Source organism: Gekko japonicus, unplaced genomic scaffold, assembly GCF_001447785.1.
Source record: "Gekko japonicus isolate JY-2015 unplaced genomic scaffold, Gekko_japonicus_V1.1 scaffold1477, whole genome shotgun sequence".
Taxonomy (NCBI): domain Eukaryota; kingdom Metazoa; phylum Chordata; class Lepidosauria; order Squamata; family Gekkonidae; genus Gekko; species Gekko japonicus.
The window spans coordinates 15,244-30,697 of NW_015161995.1; the positions used below are offsets into that span (position 1 = coordinate 15,244).

Genomic DNA, 15,454 nt, shown 5'->3' on the forward strand with positions numbered 1-15,454 from the left:
TCTTGCCAGTTTACACAGTAAAAATCCAGTCTGAAAGTGGATTATTTAGCGTGTGTGATCACAGCATAAAAAAGCATTTGACCATGGAAGCTTGTCTTTGAGAGAATGGTGTTGTATATCAAGCTCAAATGACTAAAGGATTTTTGGTTTTTGTTTTAAAGGGTGTAGATAGGCCTCGCATTCAATAATCTCAGATGAGAAGCTGATCAATTGGTTGGGAAAAATCAAAGGCATTTGGCTAAGTCCAGAATGTGCTGTTTTTTCATGTTATGGTTTAAACTCATGAGCCCCATAATTTTGCCCCAGTTGCAATGCCTTAACAAAATTCAGATTTGACTACTGTAGCATATTCTACTTAAAGCTGCCCATTGTCTGGAAACTACAGTTGGTCCAAAATGCTATCTTGAAACTACAGATGGTACAAAATCTACAGTTCTTAATAAGGCACATTTCTTTCATCATTATTAAGCCAGGGTTGTGCCATCTACACTGGATTCAAGTCTGTTTCTGGGCCCAATACAACATACTGGTTTTAAGCTAAGGCCTTAAATGGCTTGGGTCCTGAATTCTTAAAGGTCCATCCAACCTGGGATTTGAGTTACACACTAGGGGCCTTGTCCAGCGAAAGAGCCTTAACTGAAGATTGGTTGGCTGTGACTCAAAGGAGGACCCTTATTGCTGTCACCCCACCTAGGGATGTCAGCCTCCAGGTGGGATTTCGGATTCCCCTGGAATTACACTTCATCTCCAGATTTCAGAGATCAGTTTCCTTGCAGAAAATGGATGCTTTGGAGGGTGAACCCTATGGCATTGTACCCCACTGAGGCTCTGTTATGTATTAGAAATTGCTTACATGAATCACCTCATTCCCCTCCCATGTTAAGATTGAGCCAGACGAAGGCTCCTAAACGCTGGAACGCTATTGGTCGCTCTACAACAAGCGACCAATCTGAGAAGGACTAATTCTCTGAGCGGGAAGAACTTTCATTGGTCCTTATCTACACAACCACATTGGTTGATAATTGTAAATAGGCGTGGCTACGTTAGCCCGGGAAGGTTTAAAAGGAGCCTAGCTCCTAATGCTAGGTTGTTCTGGTTATGAATGCGTTTAAGTGCTTGTTCGTTACTTCAATAAAGCTGAATCACTTGGCTGAAATCACTCTCCACATCTTTGTTAGCGCGATCTAACAGGCTCCATCCCAAATCTCCAGGAGTTCCCCAACCTGGATATGGCAACCCTACCTTCCCATCTCCCACCAATGGCCAGGGGGTACCTGGCAACTCTAACCTCACCTTACTTCCACTTATGGGATGCTCTCCCTCCAGACTAGTTTAAAGACCTATGTGTTCCATAGGGTCTTCAATTTAGACTGAAGCATTGCTCTGGTTGGCAATGCTTTGGGGGGGTGTTAATGTATTCTCTTGTTTAATGTTTTAATGATGTTTGATTTGGTGTAATCTGTTTTTAAATTATACTGAAAACCTCCTTGAGGACTTGACAGAGTTGAAAGGTAGTCTAGAAACAGAATAAATAAATTTGGGAGCTTAGGATAGAATGATAGAATCACAGAGTTGGAAGGGGCCATACAGGCCATCTAGTCCAATCTCCTGCTCAGTGCTGAATCAGCCCCGAGCATCTCTAACAAGTGTTTGTCCAGTCGCTGCTTAAAGACTGCCGGTGAGGGGGCGCTCACTACCTCCCTAGGTAGCTGATTCCACTGTTGTACAACTCTTATTGTAAAAAAGTTTTTCCTAATATCCAGCCAGTACCATATCGCCTTAATTTAAACTGATTATTGCAAGCCAACAGGAACAGCTCCCTGGCCTCCTCTAAGTGAAAGCGCTTCAAATACTTAAAGAGAGCAATCACGCCCCCCCTCAACCTCCTCTTCTCCAGACTGAACATTCCTCAGCCTTTCCTCTTCAGTCTTGTTCTCCAGACCCCTGATCATCCTTAAGCTACCTTAAGCAGGGCACACAAATAAAATGACAACAGAAATACACAGGAGCAAGGTCTACAAACTGGTCTGGAGCCAGATATCTGAAGCTCCAGTCCAACAGTCATGGTAGGAGGGTCGAGGGGTTCAGTTCCAAGTCTTGGGAACAGGTGCAGGATACAGGAGCCTGGGTCCCAGGCCTCAGGAGCAAGCACAGATTACTAGAGACAAGGTACAAGGCAGCAGGGTCAGGGTATAGCTCTTATTGCTAAACAGGTCAGCACACAGAGGGGTGGCAAGTAAGGTTGCTTCCACATCGAGCCTCAGCCCTTCAAATACTTCAAGAGAGCAATCATGTCCCCCTTCAACCTCCTCTTCTCCAGACTAAACATTCCCAAGTCCCTCATAAGGCTTGGTGTCCAGGCCCTCGATCATCCTCATCGCTCTCCTCTGCACCCGCTCCATTCTGTCCACATCCTGTTTGAAGTGGAGCCTCCAGAACTGCACACAATACTCCAGGTGCAGCCTGACCAATGCAGTGTACAGCACGACTATGACATTTTGCGATTTGAAAGTTATAGAAATTTGATGTTTTCTAAACTTTTGTATTTTCAAACCTAGAAACTACTAAGAGATGCCATTGTAGTGATCTTTAGTGGCAGCTAGTAATGTCAATCCATCCTTGAACTGAATAAATTTATTATTGAGCATGAGGAATTTTGTTTGGGGCAGGGAGAACAAATTAGAATATACCCTCTTGTCTAAGAGTTGTATAAAACAGGTAGTGAATGTGAAGTGTTAGTTGTAGCCTGAGTGTATAGTCCCTCACTAATAAACCTGGAAGATGAAAATGCAAAGAAACCAAGTAGCTTATGTTGTGTGGTTTAACAAAGAGCCTGGGCAGGACTGAAATGGCCCACTTCTTATATTGTCTAGATATACTTTCAGTTTTCCCTGAATGAATGTGAAATTAAACCGGGGCCTACACTCGTGTTCCGGTCTTATGTCTGACTGAAAATAATATGGAGTAGTATTACATCTGACCTCATGTTGATCTATAGATAATTACTGACTACGTGGAAGCTGCTTGTAAATCATCAGGCATATAAATCAACCATCTTTATGGCCTAGGGCTGAATAGGGTTACCAGTCTCCAAGTGGTGGCTGGAGGTCTCCTGGAATTACAACCAGTCTCCAGGTTACAGAGCTCAGCTGCTTTGGAAGGGGGACTCTATGGCATTACCCGAGCTTCCTTCCCTACCCAAACTCTGCCCTTCCCAGGCACCACCCCAAAAATCTCCAGGAATTTCCCAACCTGGAGTTGGCAACCCTATGACTGAGGCTTCTGGGTTCACTCTTCAAAAAACCCAGATCTTAATGATGCTGACAGCACGGGGGAACACTATTAATTATATGCAAAGCATTTCAGTATGTTTCTGTGACTGGTCAGAAATGCAAGGTGGCACATGTATAGAAGAATCCCTCTCATAAAGTGGCTGGAATGCCAGATTCCCAACATGGCTATATGTGTCTTTCAGTAAGTTAACAAGCCAGTACCACATGGAAAGCTGCTTTCTGTATCAATTTTTTTTTAATATTGACATCCAGGGAATGAGTTTGTCAGGTGTTGGCAGTGTTTTCTTGAATGGTAATGCAACTAGGGACCCTTAGGGCAGTAATGTATATATATGTGCATATTCTATTACGATAGGTCCACAGGAGCTACATTATTGGGAGTATATCTGGTGGTATTTTAATGACCACAATACTTTTCACGTTCCGGAGAGAAATGTCCCACAGGATTCTTTACAAAATTGCCTTCACTCTTTGTATAGGTTTGCTAACCTCCAGGTGGTAGTTGGAGATCTCCTGTTATCCAGGTGACAGATCAATTCACCTGGAGAATATGCCCACCTTAAAAGGTAGACTGTATAGCAATATACCCCACTGAAGTCCATCTCCTACCGAAACCCCACCCTCCTCAGGCTCCACCCCCCCCCCAAATCTCCAGGTATTTCTGGCAACCCTACTTTGTAATGTGATGATTTTGGCTGAGAGAGGAAAGAGTAGAAAAAAGAGCAGAATAAACGTAATCTCTTTGTGTTAAAGCCAGAGGACTATGAAAATATACAAAGCAGAAGCTTCTGCCCAGCCCATTTTAACAATGCTTTTTTATTTGTTTTCTAGGATCTAATTTAGGATCCAAACTGAGAGGCCCAAAACTAAATATAATAGGAAAACAACATGTCATACAAGCAGGAGATTCTTTAAACCTCATGTGCAGGTAATCAGCTGGGATGGGCTCTATATAGCTTAACCAAATGCACCCTTGCTTTATTTTGTTTTTTGAGACTGAAACTGAACAACAAAAAAAGTGGTTAGAAGGGTAAAAGGGCAATAGTTCTATAGGTTTCTGTTTTTATGGTTTATATTGTTTTTTGAAAGATTATTAAAGGGAGCCCCCCAAAATAACCTAACATAATAAAACAAAAGCTTGGAAATTAGAGCTATGTAATGCAGCCTAATAGAATTGTGTTTTTTCTTTGCTTCCTTATCTGCATTTGCAGTGGGGAAGTGGCCCATTCATGGTCTTTGCCTGAAGGTCTAAGTAAGGACAGCAAACGCCTGAATATCACTACCTATACTTGTGGAAGAAACAGAAGACAGTTCTGTAGTAGCCTGACTTTGAACAGAGCACAAGCAAATGACACAGGATATTATAGCTGCAAATATCCATCCTCAAGTGCTGTGAGAAAGAAGACCGTATCTACAGTATATGTATTTATTAATGGTAAGTTTCCCTTTCTTTTTTAAAACCAATGATTTTACAGAATGTTTGATTGCCAATGCAGAGAAGGAGAAGGGAGACATATAATAAATGGGTGAGTCATCATGAACCCCTTGCATCTTGTATTTCTACTGAAGTCAGTTGAATTTGCTGTTGTGTCCCTGCGTACGTCAAGCCTCAGAAATACACCACTAAGTAGGGTTGGCAGGTCTTACCTCTGCTCTGGTGGGGGGATTTGAGGGGGAGGTGTTCCAGGGGTGGATTCAGATGTTGCACAATGTCCCCAACGTGATGATGTCACACAGAAGTGATGTAATCACATCAGGGACATTGTGTGAGGATGCTCTGGTATTTGGGCAAAACTCTATGGTTTTTTTGCCCTCCAAACCATAGAGTTTGTCCAAATATTGGAGCTTCCCCATGCAACATCCCTGTTTAGGGGTGGGGTTTCCCCTGACGGCCAATTGGTTTGCAGTGGGGAGAAGCCCCCAAAATCGGGGGATCCCCCGCTGGGACCTAAGGGCTGGCAATCCTACCACTAAGGATTAATTCACACAGGCACCATTGCTGTCTTTAAGACCTCTGCTGCTTGTATTAGGCTCTAGCCGCTTGGAAGGGCGGGATATAAATCCCAAATAAATAAATAATAGACATGTGGGCAGTCTCCCGTGGCTGCTGGTACCCATTTCAGTAGCTAAAGAATAACTTACTCATGATTTCTCATTCCCTTCATTTTGACCTGCCATTCTGTCCAAAACGCCCCCCCCCCCAAAAAAAAGATGTCTGGGTCCTGACACAGCACATTCTTGGGGAACCTAGTCCTGTTTGGCAGGTGTACATTGCTCATCCTGATTGTGGTCCCAGTTTCTTGTGCAGACAAATGACTCCCATCCCAGTTCATCTTCAAAATCTGTGGGTAAGAGTGTTCATCCCTTTATCTGATAGGGAGGGGGAGCCCAACCACAGTAAGTGAGGTGTAAATCCAAAGAGGGCTAATGTTGTGGTAGCTGTGTGGTATAAACCTCGGAAGATCTCTTTGGAGTGCAAGGATATCCATGATTTTGGTGATGCTAGAGTGGAGTTTTCTAGCCATTGCTGCCTGTATCGGTTGTTGTATGGAGGAAGCATGCTGCCTTCTTCTCAAAGCTTATATAGGCAACTGGGGTCTTGATTGTGCATGTTCTTTTAGAGGCTAATATGTGAAGTATTCCTTAGGAATTAATTTAATGGGGGGTATATATATATGTACCGTGTGAGAATGGTGGATGTTTTGTTCACAGTGTGTACATTCAGTGAACATGTGGTTATATGCATATGGATAGTCTGTTATGTTACATGGGGCATTTCAGGTATACGAAAAATACACCAACAATACCAACTGGCATGTAAAATGTATTGGGAATTAAGGATACTTTTTCAGTTTGACAAAAAAAAGCCAGGAGAGTGATCCTGTGTTGCGCCTGTGCTACAGTAGCCGGCCACAGAACAGCTATGGTGCTGCTAGTCACCTCCCTAAAGGGATAGTTACATGGCGGCTTATTGGGGGGAAAGGTGCCCCAACAGTATTACCAGGTACTACCACAGCGGTGTCTGTGGTGATACTGCCACGGTGCTCCATTCCGGCATCGTGGCTAGGTAGGGTGACATGACTGATGGGCAAGATGGGCTGTGCCTGAAGTGGTCCCTGTGCTCGGGAGCCTGGCAAGAACCTGGTGAACCAGGGATCTGTTCAATCAAGGGAAAGTCAGCCACGAAATGTGAGCTTTGCTCTCCCTGTGGTGTATCCCCCCAGGTGCTTGCCCAGTGGTGCTAGGTGCCCTTTCTATGTTGTGCCCACCACTGGTGTGTGTGTGCGCTCTCTGTAAGCCCACACAACAGGGAGCTGTCAGACAGCATTCTGTGGTGCGTACCCTACCTCTGGGATTCTGGGGCAACCTCCGGGAAGCATTTGTAGGGTGGGGGGGCATGATTAGGTCCCGAGGAGGGGTGCAGCTGGATCTGGGGAGTGTGGTGATTGGGTGCATACTTACTCAGTATCCTGAGCTGTTTGGCATTCCATGGCCGTGGCCACAGCTGTGTGTGGGGGAGTGAATTTGAAGTTACCATGGGTGTTAATGGGCTACGATGCCATTTTTGCCAGTGCACTTTTGCACCGGCTGGTGGGGCACATTCCCACAGTGAGAACACTTGGAAACTGCCTGAGTTCTGCCATGCCCCACATTTAGGCTGGCGGCAGGGTTTGTGCGATTGCTCTGCCAGTGTGCGGCTGTAATGCTCCTGTGCCGGTGGGACTCAGTAAACTGCCCTTACACCAGTGTAACTCCAAGTTACACCAAAATAGGGGTCAGTTAGGTCTGTAGTCTGATCCCCCATCCCCCCCGGGATTGCTGGTTAAATGCCTAACACATTTTAAACATTCTTCCTCAAGGGAAACAAATTGCTGTACAAAACAGCATATAAATTTAATGAAGACCAAAATATTTTCACCAAAATAATCCAAATACCTACAAACAGAACTAGTGCAGTACAGTAGTTAAAGTGTCAGGCTACAGATGGAGAGCTAGCTATGTTCAAATCCCCACTCTGGCATGAAGTTCACTTAGGCCAGTCACTCTCTTTCAGCCAAATCTCTATCTCGCAGGGCTGCTGTGATAATAAAGTGAGAAGGAGAGAACCATGTTGGGAAGGGGACAACCTGAGGACCTTGGAGGAAGAGCAGAATAAAATAAAAGCATCAACAATTCTTTCTATATATACCTTCAATGAGAATAGTTTTCTAGCATACAAACAGTTGTACACTTCTTAATATCACAAATTGCAAGTGTACAATAATTAAATTTTGACGTATCCCCCTGAAGTTTAATAGTCAAATAGACTGACGATGTCTGAAGGCATCATATAAGCATAAAACCAATGTCTTTATAATACTTCTCCCCAGAGCCAAAGTCAAGTGGCTCAGTGGTAGAGCATCAGCTTGGCATGCAGAAAGTCCCAGGTTTAGTGCCCGGCATCTCCAGCTTCAAAAAAGGTTCAGGCGGTATGTGACGTGAAAGGCCTCTGCCTTGGAGAACCTCTGCTTGTCTGAGTAGACAGTACTGATTTTGATGGAAGAAGGGACTGATTCAGTATAAGGCACCGTCACGTACTCATGAGTTTCCTACGTGTTTTTATTCCAGTCGAAAATCTGGGATTAGCTACTCAGGATAGTATGGATTAGGTTCATGTCATGGAACTATCATAAATGGGAGTATATCAGTGAATCACCCCTTAAGTATGCCTGTGAACAGAAAGCTGTCTAGGCATCAGTTATTTATTTCAGTTAGCATTCTGCCCTTAAAGTTCTGCACTGAAAGTGGGAGGGTTTAGGGGGGGAAAGGTACAAACATGAAATGAAATCTAGTAAAACAAAGTACTTCTTATCCAAACGCAAAGGTCTTCCATTGTTTCCATGGTATGCCCAGATTGAGGCTGTTGTGAACTTCCAGGAGCATGTGTTTTTATTGTGGTGATGAATTACAATGCAAAGTGAATACTAGCATTTTATTTGCCATCCTAAGGAAAGAAAAGGACAAGAAAGACTCAGGGCATGTGGCATTTTGCATGTCTTATCTGAAAGGAAGTGTGTCTATGAAATGATTAAGAACATTGCATGAACTGTTTCTACTACAGACTCAGTAGTACTGTTGCTATAAGAGCGTTACTAGGTGTGCATGTTTTTAGCCCAAAGGTGTGAAATGGCATCTCACTGCCAATCTAAAGAATACTGGAATCTCAGACAGCAATGTTGGGGACTAAAAAAATGTGTGTTTCAAGATTAGTAAGTGCTTGAATTGAATCTCTTTACTTATTGTGCTGCTCAGCCACAATCCTAATTCCTATGACCGCATGGCTTTCCTATTGTTGCCAGTGGAAAGGGTCATATATGATCTCGTACAGAGTTAGGGTTGCCAACCTCCAGGGGATGGCTAGAGATCTCCTGCTGTTATGACTGCTCTTTAGGCGACAGATCAGTTCACCTGGAGAAAATGGCCACTTTGAAGGTGGCCTTTATGACATTATACCTGTGCTGTGCATCTTCTTGGTCTTTCCCCTCAAGCCATTTTGGCTATGAACTGGGACCAGGCTAAGGTAATCATGAAAGAAAGAATAACAGACATCGAGAGGCAGTCTGATCTGGCTAGATAGCCAACTTTTCTAGCGCCTGTGTGAACCAAATACTGTGCTGCTTATTCTGCTTATTGTGTCCATCTCGATGTACATAAGTACAGGAAAGCCTTCACTTTGGCCAGGTGTTCAGCGCTCCCCTCAGCAGTGCTTTAGGGCAGGCACAAGGGAATTCCCTTTGCACAAAGGCTTTGCAAATGTGGCTTAGGGGTAGTTGAAAGTATCTTGCATATTCATTTATTTATTTATTTGACTTTTACCCCGCCCTCCCAGCCAAGGACGGCTCAGGATGGCTTACATAAAATCAGTACATAGAAGAGAAGAAGAAGAGATTGGATTTATACCCCGCCCTTCACTACCCAAGGGAGTCTCAGGGCGGCTTACAAACTCCTTCCCCTCCCCCTCCCCACAACAGACACCCTGTGAGGTAGGTGGGGCTGAGAGAGCTCTCTGACAGAAACTGCTCTTTTTCAAGAACAGCTGGGCCAGAGCTATGGCTTGCCCAAGGTCATCCAGCCAGGTGCAAGTGGAGGAGTGGGGAATCAAACCCGGTTCTCCCAGATTAGAGTCCGCGCACTTAACCACTATACCAAACTGGTTACAATAAAACATAGGTTTTATGGTTACAATAAAACATAGGATGATCCTCAGGTGTCCCTGGTACTAGGAGGTCTGCTCCAAATATCTTGAGCCTATTGTAAAACTAAGTCCTGATATGACGGAATCTGATTATATAAACTATATGCTGTCAGATGAAAATCAGTCTACCTCTAAAGCTGTTGCCAAATTCTGTACTGCTTGCTGTTGTATTTGAAAAGCCTGCTAAATCGCGTTTTAGTTCTAAGCCAATTTGCTGACCTATATTTTATGTAATATCTATTGTTGTTACTTTATTTTAATGTATTTTATATATCCTTTGTATTTATTCTAGCTATTTTATTGTTGTAGTCAGTATGTTTTCTAACGTCAGTGTGATTTTGTTGATTTACTGGCTTGATGCCGTAATAAACTATACAATACACTGTTTCAAGTAGCAGCAGAGGAAAAATTAAAATACATAAAAGATTAAAATTTCTTAAAAATTCACTGGTGTCAATGACATGATGACGTCATTTCCAGAGTTTCCCAACCCAGAACTGGCAACTCTATACAGAGTTCACAATTGTTCAGGTCCTTCTTTTTCATGTTATGATGTGCTTACATGCTTCAGAATCATGTGCATTGGTAAACAAGAAAACAATGTTGTATATTTTTGGGGTTTGTTCCCCCAAAATATTGAGAAAGAATAATGTTAACGAGTATAATAAAATAAGGGTTCTTGACTATTTGGTGTAGTGGTTAAGTTGTAATTTTGAGTGATATCCAGCCCTCACCTGGAGATTGGCAACTATGGTTCCCCAGAAGGGAATGGTTGGTTTGGAGGGTGGAGTCTATGGCTTTGTACCTGTCCGAGGTCCCACGCCTCCTGAAACCTCACCCTCTCCAGGCTCCATCCCTCACATCTCCAGGAATTTCCCACCTGGAGTTGGCAACCCTATCTCCTTCCCAGCCAATCATCAACTTACCTTTATTTTCCCCTCACTCTTCAGCTTTCCACCCCCCACACACTTGTAGCCTCTCCTGTGCTCCGAAGCCCTGACTGCTACGTCATATTGGCTGTCATACGGGGGCCACCTCAGCAGCATATAAGGATACAGAGCCTACCATTCTCTCCAGGGGAACTGATCTCTGCCATCTGGAAAGCAGTTGTAATTCTGAGTGATCTCCAGCCCTCACATTTTATCTCAGAACAGCAAACTGTTTAGAATGTTAGAGGCAAAAGCCAATCAAGTCGCATACGCAAACGACCTCTGTGTTCTGAGGCAAAGGCCAATGAGGCTGCATATGCAAATAAACTCTGTGTTCTGACTGGCTATGGGGGGGGAGAGGAACAGCAAAATGTTTAGAATGTTGGAGGCGAGACTCAAGCAATGCAGCCAATGGATAGGGACAGATTCTGAGTGACACACCAGGGCGCCAACCAATTCCGGAGCATGTGGAATGTTCTAAAGAAGTGCCACCACCATTCGGCTTTTATTTATAAGGGAGATACTGCAATGTGTGTGGCAGTGGCTGTTTTAGATTCCCCGCCTATAAAATCAGAGAACAGCTTTCCCCAAAACCAGCTATTATTATTCATTTATTTTTATTTACTTCGATTCTGTTACACCTTTCTCCCCAATGGGAACCCAAAGTGGTTTCCATCATTCTCCTCTCTGCTTTATCCTCACAACAAATCTGTGAGGTGGGTTACACTGAGAGTGTGTGACTGGCCCAAGGTCACCCAGCAAGCTTCCATGGCAGAGTGGGGATTTGAACCTGAGTCTCCCAGATCCTTGTCTGCCACTCTAACCATTATGCCACACTGACTCCCCTCTAATAGGTGTTGCAATACCTCTTATTGCTGCCACCTGTCTGGAGAAAAAGAAATATCCTGTCCCTTGAACAGATGCTTAGTGGGATGTTATTTACCAGGGAGTGTATTTTATCTTACCTTCATGCCATGAGAAGCCTCAGCTGTCCATTTCTACACATTAAGCGTGTTAGCAGTCCTACTCATATGTAACATTGAAAACACTGAGGAGGAAATAATATATCTGTATCAAACTCTAGCATTGGAGATTGTTTGTCTGGAAATTCAAGATAAATCACATAGTGCTGAATTAGCTTGTGTTTGTTATACCTTGAAGCAAAAGTTAAAGAGAACACAAGTGCCTTTGTTTCTATTAAATACAATGTAAAAAGGCTGTCACTCTCCAATGCCATATAACCAAGAAATTCCTAAACAGTTGACACTAGTTTTTTGGGGGTTTTTTTGTATTTTTCATATGTGCGTGTGTGAGAGAGAGAGTGTATGTGCACCTGGAAGTCATGGCGACCTCTGGTGACTGACCCCTACTGGGGGCCTGGAGGATATTCAGAGAGGTAGTTGAATAAAGCCTGCCCCCACCTTGCCAACTACTGGTATTCCAAGGAGGTCTCCCATCCAAGTACTTGTCAGAGTCAACCCTGCTTAGCTTCCAAGATTCGACAAGATCCAGGTCAGGGCAACTGACAGGGCTATCCAGGTCAGGGCAACTGACATTGTTTTCAGTAAAAGTACAGATATTGGATTCCCACCTGAGTAAGCACCAAATGTATCAAAAATAAGGAAAACAACAGTTATGGTAACAATTATAACAATGTAGCCATACTTGTAAGTGGATTCTAGCTGAGAACTTCCTTCACAGTTTAGTAATATAAAAAGAACAAAGAGCTTGTGAATTGGCTCTTCTTTGCCCTGGCAGTTTGTGGTTTGCTTATTTATTCATTGTTTTAGTGGGATCTGTACCCTGGAATGAGGAAATTAGGATTCATAAGATGGTATTGAAAAGCAACCTTCTCATAAAAAAGATCTGGTCCATGGGGTCGCAAAGAGTCGGTAACAATGATAACAATGTAGCCATACTTGGAAGTGGATTCTAGCTGAGAACGTCCTTCACAGTTTAGTAATATAAAAAGTTTAGTTTAGTAATATAAAAAGAACAAAGAGCTTGTGAATTGGCTCTTCTTTGCCCTGGCAGTTTGTGGCTTTGTTTTTTATTTATTGTTTTTGTAGGGTCTGTATGGAATGAGGAAATTAGGATTCATAAGATGGTACTGAAAAGCAACCTTCTCATAAAAAAGATCTGGTCCATGGGGTCGCGAAGAGTAGGACTCGACTGTGCGACTGAACAACAACAACATAAAAGAGCAGGTGGTAACTTATGTTTCCTGATGGTCCAGGTACAACAACAGGTTCTGAAAACTGAGTCTCAATAAACATCAACATTTATTATGATCAAAAGATCAGCCAGCAACAATTTAACAGCACAGTTCACATACAAATATAACAATTAATATAAAATATTAAAATTCATAGTCTCATTCTGGTGTAATTCATTATACATAAAAGTTATTAAAAGGTTTGGAATATCTGCTTTCTTATGGACAGAACAGAATTTGGCCACTTTAGAGGTCATTTCATTGGAGCAGTCTACAAGGAGAGAAGAAATGTATAGAATTTTTCAGATCTTCCTGGAAACTTGGATAGAGTAGTGGTGAGATATGTGAAACGGATGTCCTTGTAAAATGAACAGTATAATAATACATGTTCCATGGTTTTTACTGATTCATCCCGGTGGGAGCAGAGATTGGTGTGGGGCCTACTCTGCGTATGGGCCAACGTTTGGGTTTACTGCTCTATTTGCAACTAGGGAGAACACCAAATGTACCATTTCGCTCCCTAGCTGGAGTGGACCTGCCCTCACAAATAGACACCTTTCAGGCAGGGATGCCTATGCAATGTGTTGCCCCCTGTTCCTATTTTGGTATTGTCAAGCTCAAGATGGAACAGTCCAGCTGTTCCATCCTAGTGTCCTGGCCCCACTGGTGGACCTCCTGATGGCAGCTGGTATTTTTGGCCACTGTGTGACAGAGCGTTGGAGTGGATGAGCCATTGGCCTGATCCAACATTGGCTTCTCTTATGTTCTTAGGGAGGTATGTACCTTTTACAGCAGTTGAAGACCTGCTGTGCATTGGTCCCCTCCTGCACCATGATGTGAGGTCGCTCCATCTTGCAGCATGGAGGACAGGGGATGAGTAGTGTGGTCTTATAGGGTTGCTGAGGTCCTCTCCTCAGCATGCAGACCCTCTACATGCATGTCTTATGCTACAAAGTGGAAGAGGTTTCACCTCTGGTTATCCAACAAGGGTATTGCACCAGAGTGTGATATATTTTGCATATTGTCTTTGACTGTTTGTTATCCCTGAAGGATGCTGGTCTTTTGGTATCCTCTATTAAGGTGCATCTGGTGGCCATTTCTGCCCATCATGACAGCATTGATGGTTATGCACTGTTTTCCTGTAAATTGTCTAAAAGGTTTTTGAAAGTGTTGTTTAATATGTACCTCTTGATCCCTCCACCTGTCCCTGAATGGAGCCTTTCGCTGGTCCTTTCCTGTTTAATGTATTGACCGTTTGAACCTATGGTGACATGTGATCTCTCCTTGTTATCCTACAAGACAGCATTTTTACTAGCTATTACTTCAACACATCAGGTGTGTGAGCTGTGGGCTCTCAGTTGTTCCCCATCATTTACCAAGTTTCATAGGGATAAAGTTGTGTTACACACCAAGTTGTTGTTTTTTTACCAAAGGTGGTCTCCAGTTTTCATATCTTTCAAGATACTGTTCTCCCAGTATTTTTTCCCCCTCGCCCTCTAGCCCGGAGGAGAATACACTACATGCCTTAGATGTCAGGAGAACTCTGTTATTTTATTTGGACTGTACCAAACAATTCTGTCAGTCTGAAAATCTCCTTGTTTGTTTCACTGGACCGCAGAAGGGCTGTTCTGCCTCTTCTCAAACCATCTCCTACTGGGTAGTCACTGCCATCAGGTTAGCCTACTCATTGTCTAAGGTTGACTGTCCACTCACAATTCAGGCACACTTGACCAGGGCTCAGGCTTCCTTGTCTGCCTTTCTGGGAGAAGTCCCACTGGTGAACATCTGCAAGGCAGCAATGTGGTCCTCAGCCTTGACATTCACCAAGCACTATGCGATCGACATCAGCTCCAGGAGTGATGCAGTTGTTGGGAAAGCAGTGCTACAATCATTGTTTTGCTAAGGATCCCACACCCTCCACCTGCATAAAGTGAGCTTGCTACTCTCCCATGGGAAGCTGCACAGAAGCCATAAAATTTACCTGTAACTGTTGAGTGGTCTTCTGCGCAGGCACACATCCCCACTGTAGGATCCTCTGCTATAGAGTTCTTCTCCATGGCGGCAAATGGAAGACTGAGGGAAGGAGTGCTCTCTTTGCCTCCATCACGTACTGATTTGGGTGGGAAAATTCTGGGGGAGGGGGAGCACTCCACAGCCTAAAAAGAGCTAGAAATCTGTAGAATTCTTCTCTGTGGCTGGCCTGCACAGAAGACCACTCACTGAACAATTACAGGTAAGAGCAGCCATGTTATCACCAGACTAGAGTGATCGGTGTCCCTGGAGATAATCGCTGCTTTAGAGGGTGCACTGTATAGCATTATACCCTCCTCTGGTCCCTCCCTTCCCCAAACCCTGCCATTCTCAAATCTCTTGGACTTTTCCAACCTGGAGCTGGCAACCATACCTCAGTCAAAAGGGAAAGAAAAAACCCGTGTAGCTGCTAGCAGAACATTGATTGGCCTGAAGAGAGAATAAAAAAGCAAGGAAAGCATAGCCATAGAATTTTATGATTCTGTGTCTGGAAAGATTATTGCACATTCATTAATGTTCCTATATTAACATGTATATCATTGTTCACTGCAGCAGCCAAATTCTGAGTGCAGAGCACTGTGTTGTAGAGAAGTAAATACCTTCTGCTATCAAGTGAAGGAACCTCTCCCTGATATAATTATGAGTATATTTTTTAAGCTGGAAAGGAAAGTGAAATCAAGGAACTAGGAAACACCTTCAAACTAATTATAACTACACCACTGTACTACGGAGCACAATGCATATTCCTTTT

General features: G+C 43.5%; 1 protein-coding gene across 1 annotated transcript in view; it reads left to right on the plus strand.

Annotated features, from left to right (window-relative positions):
* Window positions 1–15,454, plus strand: part of FLT1 (fms related tyrosine kinase 1) — a 177,909-nt gene that overhangs the window by 12,638 nt on the left and 149,817 nt on the right. Inside the window, exons 2-3 of the mRNA XM_015405408.1 lie at window positions 4,125–4,221; window positions 4,505–4,728. Coding sequence (XP_015260894.1) covers window positions 4,125–4,221; window positions 4,505–4,728 — 321 coding nt within the window. The remainder of the gene's footprint in view (window positions 1–4,124; window positions 4,222–4,504; window positions 4,729–15,454) is intronic.